At 38.8% G+C, this 22683-nt stretch overlaps 1 protein-coding gene across 2 annotated transcripts; it reads left to right on the top strand.

Annotated features, from left to right (window-relative positions):
* The first annotated feature begins 476 nt into the window (after positions 1 to 476).
* Positions 477 to 22332, top strand: scai (suppressor of cancer cell invasion). Of its 2 annotated transcripts, XM_080017401.1 has the most exons (18): positions 477 to 573; positions 4642 to 4766; positions 5851 to 5946; positions 6403 to 6489; positions 9846 to 9944; positions 10347 to 10388; positions 10504 to 10600; positions 10833 to 10931; positions 14380 to 14532; positions 15155 to 15256; positions 16495 to 16596; positions 17945 to 18023; positions 18820 to 18919; positions 19698 to 19779; positions 19878 to 19950; positions 20124 to 20297; positions 20510 to 20610; positions 20864 to 22332. In XM_080017401.1, exons 2-18 carry the CDS (start codon positions 4660 to 4662, stop codon positions 21008 to 21010), a joined length of 1740 nt encoding a protein of 579 aa, XP_079873527.1. In that variant the 5' UTR covers positions 477 to 573; positions 4642 to 4659; the 3' UTR covers positions 21011 to 22332. The 2 variants fall into 2 exon arrangements, with proteins under 2 accessions (XP_079873527.1, XP_079873528.1); XM_080017402.1 differs by lacking the exon at positions 10347 to 10388.
* Positions 22333 to 22683: the final 351 nt, after the last annotated feature.

The following is a 22683-nucleotide window of genomic DNA, read 5'->3' on the forward strand; positions in this document are numbered from 1 at the left end:
GAACGACAATGAAATTAGGAAATACCACCCCACAATTGCAATTTTATTATACAACATGAACAACTGCAAATGAATTATAAAAAACGCACTGACCACCACAGTCACGGCCAGCTAAACCTTCTCAAGGGATAGTTAGTGTAAAAAATGAACACCGTTTGCTCTTTGCCCAATGTCAATTCAATGAAAGAACGCATCTCGCACTGCGGGATCGCTACGCCAAAAGGGACTGAACTGTCCGAGTGGAATTATTGCACAAAAGAGTAACCATCTCGTTCATAACTAGGGGATTAAGGGAGAGAACCCCCCCTTGGCGGGGCTCTGTGGCGGTGCGCCCTCAACCCCGACCCGGAAGTAGCTAGCCAGTTGGAACGGAGCGCACACCGCCGGACGCCGCTGCCTTTGCTGTGACTGTCAGAGGGCAACACTCGGCGAAGGCGTAAAATAGACAATTCACGCCCAGTTGCTGGACAACGGCGGTTTGAGGCGCTAAGAATGTAGTACACCGCCCATAAACCTCCCCGTGGCTTTTGGACATTTTAACTGGTTTCGTTTCGCATCAAGTGGGCTAGCGAGGTAAGGTGAAATGCAATGTGATGCGGTTTCTACAAGCAAACCGTTAGGAAACCGCACTAATATACGGTTGGTTTCGATAACTCGCTGCTATACGTTATGTGAATGGTTGAAGTCGTTGTCGGGGCTCTCTGAATTGCGACCAACAAGAACGCGAGATTCCAGTGGCTGCCCCCTTCCATTTAGTTATCTGCCTGGAGTTCAATTAGTGTGAATTAGCTAATGTTACACGGACGTTCACACTGTAAACTTCACAATGTCAACTATTTGCTGACCCCACTCCTCCACTGAAAGTCTGTGTTATTGTTTTTTTGGCCAATTTACGCCGCATCTCGTTTTCTCTTGTGAGCGTGATGGATAACGTTGGATAACGTTTTTCACAAAGCGCCACGTAACGTTACGTTAACGCCAACACGCTGCGAACCGAAAAGGGGCAAATACGGCAACCATTCGCAATGCAATTTATTTCTGATTTAATATAAGATATTTAGAAACTTATTAAATAGTGATGTTGACGTCTAATTGTAGTCCAAGATAACAATTTTTGTTCTAACATTTTTTTTTTATTATCGTTTTTGTTAACGTACGTTAACTTGCGTGTAGTTTGCATGTCTTACTGGAAAAAAATACGTTTTGATAAGCCATAATTAAATAAACTGTCGCCCAGATCCAAAGCGTTTCCCAATATGGTTTTAACAAAAATGTATTTAAATTAAATCAACCGATTTTTATTTTATTTTTTACAGTAATTGACAAACGTTGTAGCCAGTATTACAAAATAGTCTTAAACAAAGTAAAAATATAGATTTAGTGGTTAATTTGCCATTTTTTTAAATTAAGGGCTATAAGTAGTTGTAGGGTCCAAGACTCTATAGTATAGGGATCTAGTTCTGTGACCCAACTATGGGATGCCTTGACCTGATTGCGCAATGATCTTTGCTAACTGGAAGCTAGAGCTACAGTGGATTTTGAAATCTGGGACAGCCCAGGTCACCCTAAAAAAAGGTGACAGTGTGACGCAGTTTTCTTATAGTTTTCATCGTTGCCCATTAACTAGGACAGAAATAAGTTGAGCATCCAGTTCTGCCCATTTAATGGCATTAATGGCATTAACATATGCGAAACATGTCAAGTTATCACAAGTCAATCATTTATGTGCTCCTATAGTCAGAAAGGTGGCGTCTGTTTATTATTCATCTTACACTTTGAAGCTGCTGTGATGTAAAACTTTAAAGGTATAGGGGAAATGGAAAAAGATGATTGGGTAAAGTGTTTTCTAAAATGTAATTCATAGAGATGCACTGAGACCCAGTGGTGGCAAATGGTGATATTGGGGGGGAGGGCTGAATAAAACTCACACTGCAGAATCAGCTTTTGAGAATATTTTATACATTTCCATTACATCGGCCTGCTTGGTTCCAGGAACCAAGTGTGTACGATTCAGAGCCAACTGACTCTTCTGACTCTCATTCATTGGAAGAATCATGAAAACGTGACTCATCAAGAACTTAATCTCAAGGGAGTCGAACATTTTGTCCCTACATGCTAGTCACGCTAGTTATAAAACTATTAATACTAGTTCTAAAATAATTACAAATCAAGTATCTCTTTATTTAGTAAATAGCAGGTGTAGGAGTGGGATAATGTGCAGCCAGCCAGTTGTTGTTACAAATCAACCCCCGAGAGGGGGATCAGGACTTTTATCACTGAATCACTTATTGTAGTGATAGTACTGTTTCACATTCTTCAAGTTATTTTGCCTAAGTGCTTTGTGTTTAACAGTTTATCCTACCTTTTCATTCTAGTTAACAGATCTGTGAACAACTTACTTCAAACAAGTGGAGTGGAAAATACTGTATCAAGAAATGGGACAGAAGTTATTTCCACATGTGGATGTTAATTCTACACAAATGGCATCATAGGCTATGTAACATTAAAATGAGCGCTGAATTGGCCATATCACAGAACACATTTTTTTTTTATTATACAACAGACCACATCATAAATAATTTTATTTATTTTCCAACTAATGAGAACAATTACATTTTCTAGATCTTCCAAGTTGGGCAAAGTTTGGTTCATAAGCACCGATGGAGATGCTTGAGATGTATATGGATGAATTAGTGACTGGATCCAGGGAGATGGATAGTGAGTGACTCATGACTACTAGTTAATGGCATTCATGTTTTTCATGTTTTACGTTGCTTTTTTCTGCTGACTATTGTGTTTCAAAGGGTGACTTGCAGGTTGGCATACCCAGTGAATTAACGTGGAGAAATTATGTAACAATTCGATTTAATTATTTAATTATATTTTAATTCATTTAAATAAATTATTTTTTACTTAGAATTACAGCCCGGCAAATTTTTGTAATACATTTAGCCACGGCCACCTAAAGGTCTGACATTGCCTGCAAACTTGAACGTGACGTAACAGGTGTGAGACAGGATAGAGCTAGCACTACAGTGAATGGTGACTTGGAACGTAGAAGCAATGCGGAGAGACTGGTTTTATTTTAGATTTTGATTTATTTCTGAGTTTCCTATTTGTATGAAGTGAAAAACGTGAACATAATATAGAGACTGTTCCGCTCCCATCACACCAGGAGCGGTCCCACTGTGCCATGCTTATAGCATGACACAAAGCTGTGAATTTTATGGCAGTGGACATCTGAGACTTGGAATTGGCATGCATGCATGGGAAGCTATTCCTGAATTCTTGCGTATGCTGTTACTCAATTGCAATACATTTTTTTGTGTTTTATGTTTCAATGTTGTTTTTGATGTCGTTGTCATGATCTAGGTGCCTACATATTTTATATATACCAGTATTTATATTATTTTGTATTATAGGCCATTATATTAGTGGGACAGAACATATGTTAGCAAAAAAATGCACAATATGTATACATACAAGTTATTTGCAAGATTTTTCTCTTTCTGGCCTACTTTGTCTATTAATAGCTGCAGCATTGCCCTTTCTTTTTTGTAATGTCTTTTAAATATTGTGTTAGGTAAATATTGTTCCATCTGTAATTCCTGCTCTGTGGATGTTCTGTATTGATCCAGTTACACTCTGCATTCCACTGATTGGTTGATCCATTGACTATCAAGAGCACACACGTAATATCTTAATCTGATCCTGACTTGACTTAGTCTGAACCAAATACAGGTACTCCCCACTTAACTACCGAGTTCTGTTCCTAAAACCAGGTCATTAAGCGACTTGGTCGATCAGCGAGGACCCGTGTTTTTTCACTGTAAGGTGAAAACAATACAATACCGACTGGTCAGAGAGCTGGTCATAAGTCTGAACGGTCGTTAAACGGGTAGGTCGTTAAGTGAGGAGTACCTGGGAGCTCCAAGCGACGTTAAAAGATCTGTTGTAGCTCCGACAGCAAGTTGTTGCTTACATGAGCCACGTTATCATCAGTTAGCGTTAGGCTTTAGGCAATACCCCCTGATCAAGAGGTTCAATTATCAAATTTCTGCTATCGAACAGAAATTATACAAACCAATGCCACATAGAACATGTTAAACTTGATACATTTAGATGTACTGACTCGAGAGGAAGTACCCACCTCAAGGAGTCACTCCAGCACAACTTGCAAGAATTGAGTGACTATTTTTGCCATCAGCCATTTTTCTCATACAGCCCCTACTCACACTTGGCAAGCAAATGTAATGTATAACAACTACACCCCAATCATTATTGCTATCATTATTTAGATGTTTTGGTTATTTAATATTATATGTACTTTTTTGGGTCTCAGTGGGGGGCGGATGATTATTAGGATAGGGAATAGTAGATTATTGTGCAAGCCACAAGATGTAGCCTTTGGAATTTTTTCAATGAACACATAAATACGGTCCATTGACCTTTCAACTATTGATCAAATTTCATGCCGTTCAGTTAATGCAATGGATTGCTCTGAAACTCTTTCAGCAAATCTTTAGAGTTTGGGGCTCTAAAATGGTATCTGCAGTGAAATAAGTGTATTTCTACATCCCTTATTATCCTTCTGTTCTATACCTTTTTTTTAATAATATTTTCTGCGTTTTGTGTAATTAGGTTTGAAAAATATCTGTCATGACTGGAGCTGAGACAGAGGATGATATTCCATTAGGTGAAAGGAAGACGGTCACAGATTTCTGCTATCTCCTGGACAAATCTAAACAACTCTTCAATGGGCTTAGGTCTGTTATTACCTGTTTTCATCTATCTGCTATGTTGGTTTTTAAATATACCATGATTAACATATACTGTGTATATATATTTCTTTCCGTTAACTTCAAGTTTATACAGTACAGTATATCTAGCTATTGCTAAATAGTGCAATAATTGAAACTAATGAATATTTGTTTGATGTACTGTTTTGCTTTTGATATACTGTTTTTTGCATGAAATCTAACTATTTCTCAATGTTAATACCCATTGAGAAACAACTTCAAAATAGTTTCAAGCTGATCTATAGACAATAGATGCAACTGTTTCAATTTGCACGATCAGTGGTGCAAATTCTATGGTAGGAGACCCGGGAGGACTCCACTGCTGAGAGCGGGAAAAACGCAAGAAAGTCAGACTGGAGTTTGCCAAAACACACCTGAACAAGCTGCAATCCTTCTGGGAGAATGCCGTTTGGACAGATGAGACAAAATGAGAACATTTTGGAAAATTACATCTAGTCTGTGTTTACAGAAAAAAAAATTAAACCATCAACCAGAACTCTGCTGCAACAGACAAACATGGACGAGGTTCATGGATGATTGGGGTTATTTTTCTGCCCATGGCACTGGGTACCTTGACTCTGTGCATGACATCATGAAATCAGGAGGTTGCCAATGTATTTTCGAGTGCAATGTTAACGCAGTGTGGTAAAGCTGTGTCTGTCGAAGCTCATGGGTCTTCAGCAGCACAGTGACCCAATGTACGCCACTAAAAGCACTCAGGAATGGTTCAGAACAAATACTGGGCTGTTCTGAGGTGCCAACAATAAGTGTAGTTTAAAATCCCATTAAACACATGTGGAGAGAATGCTCATGGTTGTTTACATGGGGGAGAATACTATTTTTCTTTGTTATTAGCAAAAAACAAAACATTTGATAAGTAGATTAACCCTGAATATGTTGATAAATTCAAAACTGTAATAATCACCCTTGTAATCAGCAGCCACATAAAACATCATAGTTCATTGCTTTTACAGGTTGCATATGACCTAAATTGATAGCAGATACATTTACTTTGCTCCCCTCCTTTTGTGTAAATATTTTGTTGTTACAGAGATCTTCCTCAATATGGTCACAAACAGTGGCAATCCTACTTTGGAAGGACCTTTGACGTCTACACCAAGTTGTGGAAATTTCAGCAACAACACAGGTCAGTTTTATCTTATCTTCTTTATCTTGTCAAGAGTTGTTTGCGGCTAAGCGCTCAAAGCAGCAAAGAATTTCAAATTTTGATTATATGGGGTGGGGGGCAGAATGCTGTGTGAAGTGGAGAAGTTTCACCTTCCTGCTGAATGTTCTGACAAATACACAGTAGACAGTTTTAGCCCCAATTCTGATTTTGGAAGTTGCAACTTCCAGCTGCTAACAACTTTAGGGTTTGCTGTTGTAATAATTGAGAAAATTGACACTTGAAACTTTGGAAATATGGTTTGAAACTGAAGCCTAATTTATTTTTAGCAGCATATCTGGAAATGTATAACTTATTACCTGCTCACTCTTATTAAAACACAGCAGAAATATGTTAAAGGTTAGCAACACTAAATTAATCTACAAGGTTCAAAATCAGAAAACTTACCCTTTTTAATTGTTTTTGTTTTTTGGACAGGCAGGTTCTGGACAGTCGATATGGCTTGAAGAGATGGCAGATTGGAGAAGTGGCATCCAAAATTGGACAGCTTTACTACCACTACTAGTAAGGACTTATGTGAAACTCATGTCACGTTCAAAACATTTTGATTTCTGATGGTTCCTGATCTTCTACCAGAAGAAGTCCTGGATCAGCACCAATACAAGTTCCAAACTTGGTGTGTATAGAATGCAAATGTTTTGGTGGTTGAGAAAGATGGGTAAAAGAAACATTAAAACTGTGTGAAAACAGAGAATCATCACCATCAAATCATCCCTCCTAAAAATAAGCATAAAAGTATAGTTATAAAACGTTTCAGGTGCAAAATTAACTACTGCAAAGCTAAGCATTTCAGACACATCAGACCAGACACCTCAAAGGACTTGCACATGATTAGTGCCAAAATGCTTGATGGAGCCTTTATGTTTTATTGGTAGTCAGGGCCAATGCTCAACTTGGCAGCAATATTACCGCTGGAATAGTGCTCTGCTAAGAATTAGTGATGAGTCCATCACTGAAATGTTTTTTCTTGGCATACACTGAACAGTTGAGGCACTTCCAATGAGAATACAAATTTTGGCAAGATGAAATGATCTGGAGTAAAAAATATATAGCTCCTTCTAGCGTGAGGAAATACACCGATCAGCCACAACATTAAAACCTTGTGCCTAATATTGTGTAGGTCACCCTCGCGCCGCCCAAACAGCTCTGACCCGTCGAGGCATGGACTCCACAAGACCTCTGAAGGTGTCCCTGTGATTTCTGGCACCAAGACGTCAGCAGCAGATCCTTTAAGTCCTGTAAGTTGTGAGGTGGGGCTTCCATGGATCAGGCTTGTTGTTCCAGCACATCCCACATACCCCTTTTCCACCAAGGCATTTTGAGGGCCGGTTCGGAGCCGGTGCCTAATCTGGAACCAGTTCTTCACGTTTTGACAGTAAAAGAACCGGCTCTGGAACCGGAACCTAACTGGTTCCAGAGCAACACCCCTTGCTTGCTCGACTGGAACCAAGAACCGCTTACGTCAGGGGCTGGGGGCGGGGACAAGCAAGCCAGAGTAAAACGTAGTGACCATATTTTTATTTTTTTTTACCGCGTCAGCAGTATGGAATTCATGGACGTACTGTAAAATGTGGTCTGTGGTGCACTCAAGTGGATATATTGTAAAATATATAATTTTATTGAGTAGGAGTGCACTTTTTCCTTAAATTATTAAAAAGCACGAGATGCGAGCCCTTGGGCTCGAACTCTGGCAGCTCCCTCGCTTGCGGCAGCATTGCCGGAGCAAGGGAGCTCTGGGCTGCGCAGACTGCCGGAGTTCGAGCCGCCTTTGCCCCCGGTTTTCAACATTTGCTACCAAATTTTCCCCGTTTTCCCACAATCAAAATAATAATATTATACTTGTTTTCAGTGCTTACATAGACGTTTATCATGTCATGCCCCACTCATTACCTAACCCAATAATAAAAAAAAAAACGAAAACAATGCACTACGAAACATAAGCAATAATAATAATTGTCCCCCATCGTCTTTAAAAAGGCGGAGATGTATGCAGACATCTACAGTAACGTGATGACGTGGCTCTCGGACCCATGTTTCCCATGGAAAAGCAAAACAGTTCTGAGAAGGTTTGCAAGTTGAACCAACTGACCTGGCACTAGCACCACCCCAGAACCAGTACTAGGTTCCCTTTGGTCAAAAAGGGTTAACAAATGCTCGATCAGATTGAGATCTGGAAAATTTGATGGCCAAATCAACACCTTGAACACTTTGTCATGTTCCTCAAACCATTCCTGAACAATTTTTGCAGTGTGGCAGGGTGCATTATCCTGCTGAAAGAGGCCGTTGCCATGAAGGGGTGTACTTGGTTTGCAACAATGTTTAGGTAGGTGGTACGTGTCACAGTAACATCCACATGAATGCTAGGACCCAAGGTTTTCCAGCAGAACATTATCCACAGCATCACACTGCCTCCACCGACTTGCCTTCTTCCCATAGTGCATCCTGGTGCCATCTCTTCCCCAGGTAAACAACGCACACGCACCCGGCCAACCTGTTATGCATCAGACCAAGCCACCTTCTTACATTGCTCCATGGTCCAGTTCTGATGCTCACATGCCCTTTGTAGGTGCTTTCAGCAGTGGACAGGGGTCAGCATGGGCACTCTGACCGGTCTGTGGCTAAGCAGCCCCATACGCAGCAAGCTCCAATCGCAGTGTGTTCTGACACCTTTCTATCATCGCCAGCATTAACTTTCTCAGCAATTTTTTGTTAAAGTAGTGCTTCTGTGGGATTGGACCAGACACACTAGTCTTCGCTCCCCGCGCACATCAATGAGCCTTTGGCGCCCATGACCCTGTCGCCGGTCACCGATTATCCTTCCTTGGAGCACTTTTGGTAGGTACTAACCACTGCATATGGGAAAACAACACAGGACCTGCCATTTTGGAGATGCTCTGACCCAGTGGTCTAGCCATCACAATTTGGCCCCTGTCAAAGTCGCTCATATCCTTACACTTGCCCGTTTTTCCTGCTTCCAACACATCAACTTCAAGAACTGACTGTTCACCTGCAGCCTAATATATATCCCACCCGTTGACAGTTGCCTTAATGAGATGATAAATGTTATCCACTGCACATGTTAGTGATTTTAATATTGTGGCTGATCGGTGTATGTTTTAATAAAGCAGTTTCTTGAATTCAAAAATATATTTGGAAATATGGTGTGTCATGCCAAAGCGTTAAATCCACACAAACCTTTGAATACGATTTTTCTTTTTGGCGTTCCTCAGCCATTGTGGCAAGTGTGCTTGTATTCAATACAAGCACGCTTGTGGCCATTATAGAAATAATAATTTAAAAAAAAAGGTGTATATGAACATTTGAGGTGTGCTTTTTCTCAATGGAGTGGCTCCTTCCTCACTCCATAGTACAGGCTACATATTGTGCTATGCCGTCAATCAAATATAATCAAAAATACACAGAATTAGTTACCTTTTAAACAAATCCTACCTCTAATAATTCAAAAGAAAGGCCACAGCCTCTATACTGAACATTCAAGAGCTCAAATGTTAATCAGCAGATTTTTTTAAGCACTGACACTCAAATAAAATCTAATAAAATACCAAGTTAACCCTAAAAAGTGCATTAACATGTTGATTTAGTCTTTGAGGACTTGTCCAATTTTTGTGGATAAGAAGAAGACATTGACTTTATCAGCATGTAGCAGGAAATTATATATATCTCTGCATTGTGACTAAGACGGGAGCCAACAGACAAACTGAAGAGCAGTACCAGATTATATTACAAGAGGGAGCCCCCTGGGCTGGGACAGATATTTGACCAATGTTATTTGTTAAATACATTTATGAATTACCCCCCACCATGGTAAGATGCCCTCTTCTTTTCAATCTTTGTGGTAGCCTTCGTACCTCAGAAACAAGTTACCTGAATGAGGCCTTTTCATTCTACTCAGCCATCCGTCAACGATCCTACTACTTTCAAGTCAACAAAGAAGATAGGTAAGTTTGTCAAAGGAGATGAGATTAGACTATTTTTATAAGAGTTTTGGCGTAAATGGTGAATACTTAACTGAGTAGTGCAGAAAAAAGATGGAAATAGGGTTGTTTGAATGGAAAAATGAAATAGATAAAGTTGCAAAAAATAGAAAGTATCTTAGTGAGTTCTGTGACCATTTCTATCTTGAAATAACTAGATATATTCTATCCCTGAAAAATACATTTTGATATGCCATTTAACAGTGTTTAGTTGCTTTTTTTTTGTGTGTGCACTTTGTAAGTTGTTTTTGCCAATTGACTATCAGCAATATCGCTGGATGAGATATGTAGTAGTTTCTGTTCATTTAAACCAGCCACCACTACAGTGTATTTGATCATAAAGAAAAACAATATTCTCACATACAGAGCAGTCACAGTAATGGATGAAAGGCAGACCAGTAGCAGCAGGTACTGTGTTCTGATTGAAACAGTGTCATTCATTTTCTTAAAAACTTATTGAAAATTCATATTTCCATGTCAAATTTATATTTTTGTTCTCATGTTGCGCTCTTTTTCCCGTTAGGCCAGAATTGGTAGTGAAGAAGTTAAGGTATTATGCTCGCTACATAGTCGTCTGTTTACTGCTGAACAAGATGGACCTTGTCAAAGTTTTAGTCAAGGTATGGAAGCGAAATGTTGATATTAGAGTCATGATGTGAACTTCCTTATGTTTAGTTATCACCAATTGATCTCATGTGTTTTTAAAATGGGTTTTGAAAGCTGGTAAACTACATTTTAAAATATATAAATATTTTTAATATTATAAAAATATTCGATTTCATAGATCTAGGCATTTTTCTTTGCAAAATGCAAGTTCATATGTTTCCCTATATATATCTCTTCCTTCTGTAGGAGCTATCTGAGGAAATTGACGATTATACGCAGAGATTCAACACAGAGGATCAATTGGAGTGGAGCTTGGTTTTACAAGAAGTTGCGGCTTTTGTGGAGGTGAAGTCCGAAGTTAATACTGTGTAGATAATAATGTGCAGAGAAATATTTTAAGAGATGTTTTTAACTCAAAACTCGTATTAATTTATGTTGAACCTCAATAATAAACAGGACAACTACACATGTTGGTGGTACCTCTGAATGGGACAGGAATTGCTGTCTTTGTTGAACTACTTCAAACAATCATGTCAGAATATGTTTGTCTGTAATGGTCTTTTAGCACTTTTGAATTGTTTTTTTTCAAAGGTACAATCTGTAACTTTCCGCCTTAAATTTTAATTTAAAAACTTGAAAAAAATGTAAAACCCAGAGAAATCCGTAATTTTAATATAAGTAATGGTCCATTTCATTGTATATACACTACTCACAAAAAGTTAGGGATATTTGGCTTTGGGGTGAAATTGATGGAAAATGTAAAGTTCACGCGACAGTGATATTATATCATGAAAGTAGGGCATTTAAGTAGAAGCATGAAATGGTAATTTCCTCATCTCAAACTATTTATTGAAACAAAAGCCAACAACAGTGGTGGGTATACCACAACAAAAAATGTCAATGTCTCAATAAATTGTCATGTAGCCTTGAGCATCAATTACAGCTTCACAACGACGTCTCATGCTGTTCACAAGTCGACTTATTGTCTGCTGAGGCCTGGCACCCCACTCTTCTCGAAGGGTGGCCCTCAGGTCATTGAGGTTCTGGGGCACAGAGTTAAGAGCCTCTACACGGCGACTCAGCTGATCCATAGATTTCTATGGGATTCAGGTCTGGAGAAAGTACAGGCCACTCCATTTGAGGTACCCCAGGCTCCAGCAGCCGTTCCCTAATGATGCGACCTCGATGAGCTGGAGCATTGTCGTCCATGAAGATGAAATAAGGCCTGTGTTGTTCATGCAGGGGCATAATGACTGGATTAATGATGTTATTCAGGTAGTATGGGCTTGTCACTGTACTACCTGACACTGTAAGTGTTGGGCAGTTCTGTATTGACTAGACACACCTGCCCACACTGTTCCACCACCACCACCAAAGGCTTGTTTGGTGACAAAAGTGGCTGATGCATAGCGCTCTCCTTGACATCTCCAACATCATTGGTGGCCATCTCTGCTCAACATGAATCGACTTATCAGAGAACAGCACTGAGGCCCACTGGTCCCTCGTCCAGCGTAAATGCTCCCTGGTCCATGCAAGACAATGATGCCTGTGCCTGGTGGTGTGGTCAGGTACCCTTGCAGGTCTTCTACCACGCAGACTGCGCCAATGTAAATGGTTTTGAATGGTCTGACGTCACACTTGGGTGCCTCTCACCTCCCTTAAATGTGCCTGGAGTTGAGTGGCATTCATCATCCTGTTCCGCAGGGCACTGTTCACAATGAAGCGGTCATCAGTGTGGGATGTGGGCAAAGGACGTCCACTTCTTTGCCTTGCTGTGACTCTTCCAGTCTCTCTGTTTCTCTGTTGGAACCTGCTGATGACACTCTGCAACACTCTAAGCTCAGTGGCCACTTCCCTCCGAGAACATCCTGTTTAAAGCCTTGCAATGGCACTGGTGGTACTGTTGATCAATTGTTAGGTGTCGTCTTGGTCTCATGATGTCAAAATGTGAACAGCATGATGAAGAGGACTGTTTAAATACCAATTCTAATTGAACCAGGAAATGTATTGGTCGATTCATGGATCAAACACCTGTTGTGAATTTTGCCGTTCAGCTCCTTGTTAGACACCAGCAAGTTGTGCAAAAAGTACTGAAACATTGAACAGTTGGACATGTGCATTCAAAAGTTTAGAGAGGTAAAATAAAGGTCACCTGTAAAGATTATAGTGCATTTTAGGGTCAAACTGAAATTTCACTCGAAAGCCGAATATCCCTAACTTTTTGTGAGTAGTGTATATTTAATATATATCCCCTTTCCCCCTCTACTTGCTATTTTTTCCGGGGCACACGGGGAACACAGGGTGATACGTCAGAGTGAGGAGGGGACTCGACAAAGTCGCTAACGTTAGCCAGCCACTGTATTTTACTATTGCTCTACTACCGGTTGTTTGATGGAGGACGATTATTGCTGTTGGCTGCGCATTCTGTCCCCGTAAAGCGCAAACATACAGGTGAAGACAACTCCTGTGATCCCACGCTACTTCACAATGTCATAGATAGGCATTTTGTCCTTCTCGCTCTTAAATCTCACCCATTCCTAAGTCTCTATCCTGTTCTTATTACTCAAAGAACTCTGACCTGTTTATGTGGAGTAGCTGCTGGAAAAAGGTGCCCAGGCTTAACATACATTTTCTTTATGAAAAGAGTAAATTGAATAAGTGTAAATTATAATGTAGAGTAAATAATATACTATACTAATAACACAATGAAATGATTAATGCCAACTGTTTAATTTGGGCTTTCAGAGGCCAGTTCTAATACTAATGGCAAATAAAAGGTAATATTTTACTTCCAAGACACATGCAATGTTTCAAAGTATTGGCTCTCAGCGTGCGTTCATGTGGAGAAATTTGACCTGCTTGATGTCATTAACTAATCTTCAGCCACTGAAAGTTATTGCTCACCCATATCCCGGTTAACTCAACCAAATTAACACCAGAAGCACGGGCCTTCTTTACTGACTGAGTTTATCTTTTCATTATGACTAATGAACATGAGGTCTTCGTCCCCTGAAACCACGGCAGAGTGACGGTGGGCGGACAGGACTTAAGACTCCCAGTTAAAGCAAATGCAGAATATTTACACACTAAATCCCATATTTGGTGGGGAAAAAAAGTTAATATGCAATGTCAAATGCGTATTTACATAAAACACCATCCCATATCTACAAACGAATACTGCCGTTTTTGTTTGGTCGCACAGCAAGTGTAAAGACTTGAATAAGTAGTGGTTTGGCATGAAATATAATGGATCGAAGCACTCTCAACCTTGTATAAAAAATGTGTGTTAAGTCAAATGTAGAATAATAAAGCGCTGGTGTGCCATCCAATCTCCACCCTCAGTCCACCCTTTCAGTCCAGACAGCGCCATCTCCATTCTCCCCGCGGGAAGTAACAAAATTATTTTAGACTTGGAAAATTAAAGTTTATATTAAATAATTTCTACAGTAGTGGCATATAATAGTTATGATAAGAGAAAATTCTTATCAAAAGACCTTCAGAAAAGGATTAGTCTGGAAAAGGGTTAGAAAGCCTTTTGTGTCAGACTACATTCTGCAAAACAACCACCAGACCTATGTTGTCCAAGTGGGGGGGGGAGGAGTATGTAAAATGATTCAGGAATTCAAAAGACCAAAACAACATCTAAAAAGGATCTTCAAGTTGTTCTCAGTTTTTTGGAGAAGACATTCCTACAATCTCGAAGCCTCTCTTGATTTGATATCAACGCTGAATTTGCCAAATAAAATTGTTCACACTGTTTTTTTGTTTGTTTTCTGTTTGCTTCTGTAAACAGGCAGATCCAGTGATGGTACTGAATGACAACAATGCTGTCTTTGTCACCAGTAATCGGCTACAGGAGGGATGTGTACCCCAACTAGAACAAGGCATGGTCGTCGGGCAGCTGATCCTCGCAGATGCACTAATTGTTGGCAACTGCAACAGCCAGGTTTTAATCTATTACACTGAATTAAACATTTTAAAGGCCTATAAAAAAAACTGCACTTACACTCCCCAGTGCAGTCGTAAGTTCCAAGTTACCCATATGCCGACGACCAAGACAGTAATGTAATGAGCTCTGGAGCCTGGAGTGAGCCTGGATGTATAGGATAGTTTAATAATACTATAAGATGTCTTATAATGATCCAGTTATAAGCATGTCTATCGTTATGTCTGAATATTGGGATGGGAGTCAATAACAGAAAATTGTCATTAACCAGTTGGAGATTTCGTTCCTTTCCTGATTGTAGGCTGTTTGGAACTAAATTAGAACTAAATCAATTGTGCAAGTCAATCTTGGACACGATGCCATAAATGATTGGATAATAAAAAAATATATATATATATTGCTTAACTCAACATGCCTTTTTTTTTTTTTTTTTTTTTTTTTTTTTTTTAAACCAACAAATGTCGGGCCCATAAATTTTGCTAAATTTATCAGGTTACCTCATAGCTTCAACCACTATTGGCCTGTGAGTTCTTCCGATCATTTTCTTCTTGCAAATATAGCAGTCTGAAACTGACATTTTACCATTAATTTGTTCTTCTATTTGTTCTTTTGTTTTGTTTAGGTGAAGTTTAGTGAGCTAACGGTCGATATGTTTCGCATGCTCCAAGCTTTGGAACGGGAACCAGTAAACCTGGCCACACAGACTTCTAAACAAGGAACACTGGTGAGTGAGATTGTGAGACTTGTTATTTATATTTTAATTTAGAACTTGGTCTTTTTGCAGTGCAGGTGTTGCCAAAAGTTTTTTGTCTTTTTTACGACCAACATTGTATCGACATAATGGCCTAGGTTATTTTTTTGTGTTGTTTTGTATTGCGTAGTTTAGGTCTGGGTATTGTTTAAAAAAATTACAATACCAGTATTGTTAAATTGATACTATTGCCAAAAGAGTATATTTATTAAGTAACTGTACTATGAAGTATTTGAGCAGTGTATTCTAAAGAAATAGCCAGTACAAGAGGAATGATTATTGTTCATATAGACACCTGACTGTTGTTTGAAGACAGACTTAAAAAATTGTGAACCTATCCTTTAACAGACTCTTCTAGCTGCTGCTGCGGTGGTGAGCCATTCACAAGTCTCATTAAATAGCAAAACGCTTGCAGTGATTGGCTGGCTTGTAGCTGCTGCTGTAGTTGGCCAATCACACGTTGCATTAAATCGAAGAACGCTTTCGGTGGTTGGCTGCGAGCAAAATCATACAAATAGTTATTTAAGTGTACAGACAAGTTCATTGAGAGCCTCTATCTCTTATCCACACATAAAGAATGTGTGCACGGTGTAATTGTAGAACAAACCATAGCAATCAAACCCTCCGAGTAAGGCATCTACAGTACATACCCAAGAGATGGTTCTCGATTAACAAGCGGCATCTTCCTCCATTCAATAGCGTACCATGTTTACTACATTTCTTTATCACACGCTAAGAATATAAAAGAAAATCCGCATGGCAGAGAATGAGAAGCTGTATCACAAAAGTCTTCCTCCCACCGTCTAAATGTGATGTGCAAAGTAGTCATTTCAGACGGAGCTGAGTGCCTCTGTCGGACAATGTGACTTGTAACTTGTAATTTACCGGCTGAACATATGCGCAAACATGAGCAAATTTGGATTTTCAATTAGGCAGGTCGGTCAACCATAGAGGTTAAATAGTTTCTATTGGAATGTAATTAACTGAATTTTGAAACAGTCTATATATTTTCTTATTATTCTAGTGTTAAATATGGACACTTGCACCTGTATTATATTAAAATTGCCATCAAGACCCACACTGAAATATATATTTATGTTTATATGTTTGGTGGATCTACATAAACTGTCGACTATTTTTCACGACCCTTGCCAACTTTAAAACATCTACTGCATTATGGGAATAATCTCAGAATCACCATTTCTTCTTAGGAGCCAAATGAAAAACCAGCTAAAAGAGAGAACCCTCACAAGTATTTACTATACAAGCCAACATTCAGCCAGCTTTTTACGTTCTTGTCTGCCTCTTTTAAGGTCAGTAATCACCCGCTTCCAAGACTCTCCAGTCATGATCACGATCACACTGTTATCCGCTTTGAAACATTTTCAAATGAATTTGCCAATACCTTTTACTGATCTATCTGGTCACATTGTTTAACAGTGCATTCAGAAAGTTTTCAGACCCCTTCACTTTTTCCACATTTTGTTATGTTACAGCCTTATTCTAAAATGGATTAAATTATTTTTTTCCCTCATCTATCTACACACAAACAGGTTTTTCAAAATTTTTTTGCATTTACATAAGTATTCAGACCCTTTACTCAGTACTTTGTTGAAGCACCTTTGGCAGCGATGACAGCCTCCAGTCTGATTGGAAATGCTACTAGCATTGCACACTGTATTTTATTTTATCCCCCATTCTTCTCTGCAGATCCTCTCAAACCCCTCAGGTTGGTTGGGGAGCGAGTTTAAGTCTGGGCTCTGGCCGGCCACTCAAGGACATTCACACACTTGTCGCGAAGCCACTCCTGTGTTTTCTTGGTGCTTTGCTTTGGGTCGTTGTTCGCTATTAGAAGGTGAACCTTCGCCCCAGTTTAAGGTTCTGAGTGTTTTGGAGCAGGTTTTCATCAAATATCTCACTGTACTTTGCTGCGTCCATCTTTCCATCAATCCTGACTAGTCTCCCAATCCCTGCTGCAGAAAAACATGCCCACAGCATCGTGCTGCCACCACCATGCGTCACTGTAGGGATGGTATTGGCAAGGTGATGGTGCCTGGTGTCCTCCATAAATGCCACTTGGGATCTACGCCAAAGAGTTCAATGTTGGTTTCATCAGACCAGGAGATCTCATTTTTCATGGTCTGAGACTGCCTTTTGGCATACTCCAATCGGGCTGTCGGGTTCCTTTTACTGAGGAGTGGCTTCTGTCTGGCCACTCTACCACAAAGGGTGGTAGTGCTGCACAGATGGTTGCCTTCTTGAAGGTTCTATCAACTCCACAAAATAACTCTGGATCTCTGTCAGAGTGATCTGTCTGTTAACTCCCTGATCTGTTTTTGCTTTGTCATTGTAGGTTATTGTGTGTAGATTAATGAGGGGAAAAATGAATTGAATCTATTTTAGAATAAGGCTGTAACATAACAAAATTTGGAAAGCGTGAAGAGGTCTGAAAACTTTCGAAATACACTGTCTGATAAGTAAAACAAATGAAAATATGGAGTTATCTTGTCATAATTCTGATTTGGAATGGTCCATCCATGAAAGCCCAAGAACAGAAACTAATATGGACCCACATTTTTAAGAATTTTGACTTCATTGTCATCCTTTTTATTTCCTCAATATATGCTACCGTCATCTTATTTTTACGGCTCTGATTTCTAGGAGTTGCCTGCAAACAGTGTTCTGCTCATTTACCTGTCAGCTACAGGAGTCTTCCCTTCAGGACGTTTAGATTATGAAGGTACAGTAACATTTTAGTTTTTTGTTTTAAGTAAAAAGGCATTTGCCTAAAAAGTCCACTAAAGTACATAGTGATAGATAATGGTCCAATCCAGCCCACAGGAGGATTTTAGGGGGGAAAGGAAAAAATTGTAAAACCAATAAATACATTTTAGTAAAAATATTCACGTTTGATTAGTATCTATATGTGTGCAATTAATATGAATAGTCGATACAGCTGACAATTTAACAAAAAGTAACCCAGTGGACATTACTGTAACTCATGTTTTAAGATAGTTTTGACACCTCCGAAACCTGATACCAAGAGCACTATTCTGCAAAAATTACCAATTATTTTTTCTAATAGAACACAAATAAATTTCTCTAGGAAGGTTTGTGTCTTCCCTGTTTGGTTAATGAATTGTGTCCTTGTCACTGTATGTTAAAAGTTCCAAGACATGTAAAACGAAGGTAAGAACGTGTTAAGCGTTCAATGTTCATTAAATGGGCATCTGACCAGCATCATTTTTCCAGAGATAGGAAGCAATAAGCCTCTGGATGGTAGCTCACTGCTGTATATTCAAATTGCCGTTAAAGTGGCAATGGTGGATTTAATGGCAGTTTTATGGAGAATAAAACGGAAAACTATGTTTCACTAGCTGGGGGGGCAGGGAAAGCCCTGACAGGCCAGATGAAGATTCATATTTTGTTGTATTTTGATTTGCCCTTAGACACGTGGAAAGGGTTACATTTTAACATGGATAATGTTGAACTTTCAAGTTTTGTTGGGGGAAAAAAAAGTTTTTGTTTCTTTTCAGGTCCATATGACTTTGGAGGAGTTCTCACAAATACAAATCGAGATATAGTCAATGGTGAGACTGCACAGAAGAGGAATCAGGCTCAGAAAGAAATGCACTGGTGAGTGTCTCTCTCACACACACACACACACACACGCACACACACACTCTCTCTCTTATATTGCATGTAAGTTCCATTACAGGTGATATCAGAAGTCTATCACTCAATTTAAAAGTGAAGACTTGTCTTCCAAACAACTTGTTTTATCTTTATTTTTAGTTGTAAGGTTTCAGATGTTTCCTTGAACTGAGGGTAGTATTGCATTGCTAAGATAAAGATGTTTGTTCTAGTTTTTCAACATTGAATATAATGTCTTTCAATCAAATGTTATAAGCATGTTAGGATGACTATGCTATTTTAAATCATTTAATTAAAAAAAACTAAATAAATAATGAAATAATAGATTTTAAAAAAACAGTGAACAGTGCAAATAAGTGTCCTTCAATTTACACGAGCAGTATCTAATGAGTTCGATTTTTATAACTTCGATATTCATTCGTTTCCTGTAGTCTGTAGAGTGCTTATCCAACTGTCAAATATAAATGGTGAGAGTCATCTTTTGATGTCATTAGGAATTACCGTCACATGCAAAGACTAAAACAGCAACTCATTTTCGAGGCCCTCTTGAGACATATTCAAGGGTTCTAATAACTAGGTGGAGGAATCACATTTTTTCTGTTTTCTTTAGTATTTGGTTGTTGGACATTTGTATTACAATGTGGCCTGGTAAAAAGAAATTAGTTGTAAATTAGTAAACCTACTTAAAAACAGAAATGTTTTATTATAACTGCCTGTGGTCATCATGCAAAATAAGGCTCATTTTGTGATTCTTCCTTAGCCTTCACCCTGGAGACTTGTTCCCTTTTACCCGGAAGCCACTTTTTGTCATTGTGGATTCTTCAAACAGTACAGCCTACAAGGTATGTTAAGCTATATATCTTTTTTTTTTTTTTTTTTTAATATATGAATTATACATAATTACATTTTTTTTTTCTCTGCCCCTTTTTGTTTCTTACAGAATTTTACAAATCTCTTTGGGCAGCCTCTGGTGTGCCTACTGTCTCCAACAATATATCCAAAGAGTGTACAAGGTTAAATGTTTGAATTGCTTGTATTTGCCATGCTCCAATTAAAATCCTCATTGTGTCCATATACTGTACATGTGCCAAGCTTTTATGTTAAATTAGTTCTCATAAATAGTGGTATTATTTAGTTAACCAAGATTATTTCAGTTTAATCCTGTGACTTTCCCTTATGTATTCAGATCAGTCTCAGCGTGGCAGTCTCTTCACATTGTTCCTCTACTGCCCCTTGTTGGCTTTCCTCTCCGTATGCGGCCTAAACAGTGTGAGGCGAGGAGTGTGGGACAGGGCTCAAGAATTTCTCCTCAAAATCTACCGTGACATCGGACAGATGATAACGCGATCAAGAACCATAGGTAAGCCCCGGCTCTTATTTTCATCTTTGTAACTGCATGACAATTCATACATTTTGACATTCTTCAAGTGGTGTACAATATTGTTCTCGCGAAAGTAATGTCGTCTTCAAATTCTCAGGTTTTAACTCTGAATCGGACAAATGGTTGGAAAGATCTAGTAATGGGATACTTTGCTCATTGTTTTCTAACCGTATCCGTAATGTCTTTTACAGATCAAGCCTTTTTACAGTTTTTTGGCGATGAGTTTCTTCGACTGCTGCTGATCCGCTTTGTGTTCTGCTCTGCTGCACTCAGATTGCATAAGCTCTTCAGAGTAAGTCACTTTGGCTTTCGCAGTCGATTCCAAACAGTTAGCTGTCAGCATCAGCAGTCAATCAGGATTCCAGTTTGTTTCATTAGAACAATTCTATTGAGCTCTCCAATTAACAAATCGCACTGAAACCCTCAAAAATCTGGATTCTCTGTCTCTAGTTTGTTTGTTGTTCCAACTATATACTAATACACCTCATTCACTTGCCTGTTCCTTGTGATTACTGGTGTAATTGAAGGCATCTTGTCCTATTTAGGAGTCCAGGAGTTTTCCAGAGTCTTACCCGGAGCTCCCCAAACAGGATACAGTGGAAAGCAGCCTTCTACAAAAGCAGATTTTGGAGCTGGCATCTATGCTAGATGTGCAAAACCTATTTTGGGATGACTCATTGGAAACCTACTAAACATCTACCGAATGAGGCACACAGACTCACTTGTACATGCCAGAGCCCTACAGATTTTTTTTTTTTTTCTTCAGGTAATCAAGTTACAGTTTCATGTCCTCTATTGGTTATTTGTATTGCTACATCATAATAAAAATAGGAAACCCAGAAAATGAATAGTGCATATCCTAAAATATGATAGTCTTAAATTGTTGTATGTTAAATATAGGAATAACATCAGAACATATAAATGGCTGGCTATAATAGTTACCAGGAGGAACAATCATCCTTTTTAAACTTCCCATCTACCTTCAAAGGTCTAACAATGTTTCTTGAATATCTGGCTTGACACGATCTCTGCAGTGTTTTCGGAGCCAATATTTTAAAGGTGAGATACAGTAGATGGACATTCGCCAATGTTTTATTTCTGTGTATGGTTATCTTGCGCAGTTTGAATTTGTTTAATCAATGAGTTTAAACTACAAAGAAAACAGGATTAACAGACAAAACAAAACACATTTTGCATAAAAAGCAGAATGTTTTCATTGAATATATTTTTTTGTCTCATTTCAAAACACAACGAATCGAAGGTCGATAAAATTACAGGACCCAGATGGAAATGAATGATTGTGATGATAACCGTAAACTCCTCGAGTGAAATTTTGTAATAACATGAAAGACAGAAAGCTTTCTTTAAAAAGACAAAATACTGCAAGTTTGAATGCAAACGAACAGTCTTTCTGATTCTCGAAATTGTTTACAGGTTCAGGGTAATCTATTATAACTGAAGTTTTGCTTAAGTTTACATGTGTAGCACAAGAAGGTTGTTGATGTTCCTGTCTTTATGCAGTAGTGTTGCATACATAGCTGCATTTTGTTTAAAGGGATTGGAATGCCTGTTTTGAAACTGCAGCAGCGTGTCTTCCCTGATGTTTCTCGGCGCCCTAATGTAAAATTACTGCTATTTATTATTTATTGATTGCTGATCTCAAGATTTAGAGGCTTGGATCCAAGCAAAATAGCTGCTGTGCCGTATAAACGAAAAGCATGATAATTTGATGAAAATCGTAAGCAAAAAAAAAACATCACCTGCATCAAGATGTCCCCAATCCATTTTTAACCATAAAAGTGGCATTTTTTCTCTCCAAATGTGCCCATACTGTTTATGAGACCTGAGAACCAGCTAGGTTGAATGATGCAGTGGTGAAATAAGAAGCTAGCTTTTTTTTTTTTTTTTCAAAGTGTTTTTTACAAAGTGATATTTGTTGACTGATTGTGGTTTCCCTTTTTGTATCCGGCTTCTGTAAAACATTTGTTTCAGCACAGATGTGTTTGTTCATCATGTGGGGACTAGAAATATGTGTCGATTAATGGGGGGGGGGGGGGGGGCGTTGAGGGCAAATCAATCGCAAGCAAACCAATCGCAATTATTAGGTCATTTTTGTAACATTCCTACATTCCGAGAACCAGATGATGGTGAGAAGAAAACAACAAAAACGAACAGCGGGGTGACATCCATAGGTATACTTGTCAAAGCTGTTAAAAAAAAAAAAAAAGTGTTTCTTTGTGTTTACAATTGTTAAGATTTTGATAGCCTTGCACTTTGCTCCAAGGGGTTATGAGCCTTTTGTTCACTTGTTTGTTGTGCTGTGGGGGGGTGTATTTAAAAAAAAAAAAAGAAACAATGTTCATTC

Source organism: Zeus faber (genome assembly GCF_960531495.2).
Source record: "Zeus faber genome assembly, chromosome: 17".
Classification (NCBI taxonomy): Eukaryota; Metazoa; Chordata; class Actinopteri; order Zeiformes; family Zeidae; genus Zeus; species Zeus faber.

Coding starts and splice junctions, on each gene's coding strand:
- scai (XM_080017401.1), top strand. CDS start 4,660: ATGACTGGAGCTGAGACAGAGGATGATATTCCATTAGGTGAAAGGAAG. Junction 18,024..18,819: donor AGGACGTTTAGATTATGAAG/GTACAGTAACAT, acceptor GTTTCTTTTCAG/GTCCATATGACTTTGGAGGA. Junction 19,780..19,877: donor CAAACAGTACAGCCTACAAG/GTATGTTAAGCT, acceptor TGTTTCTTACAG/AATTTTACAAATCTCTTTGG.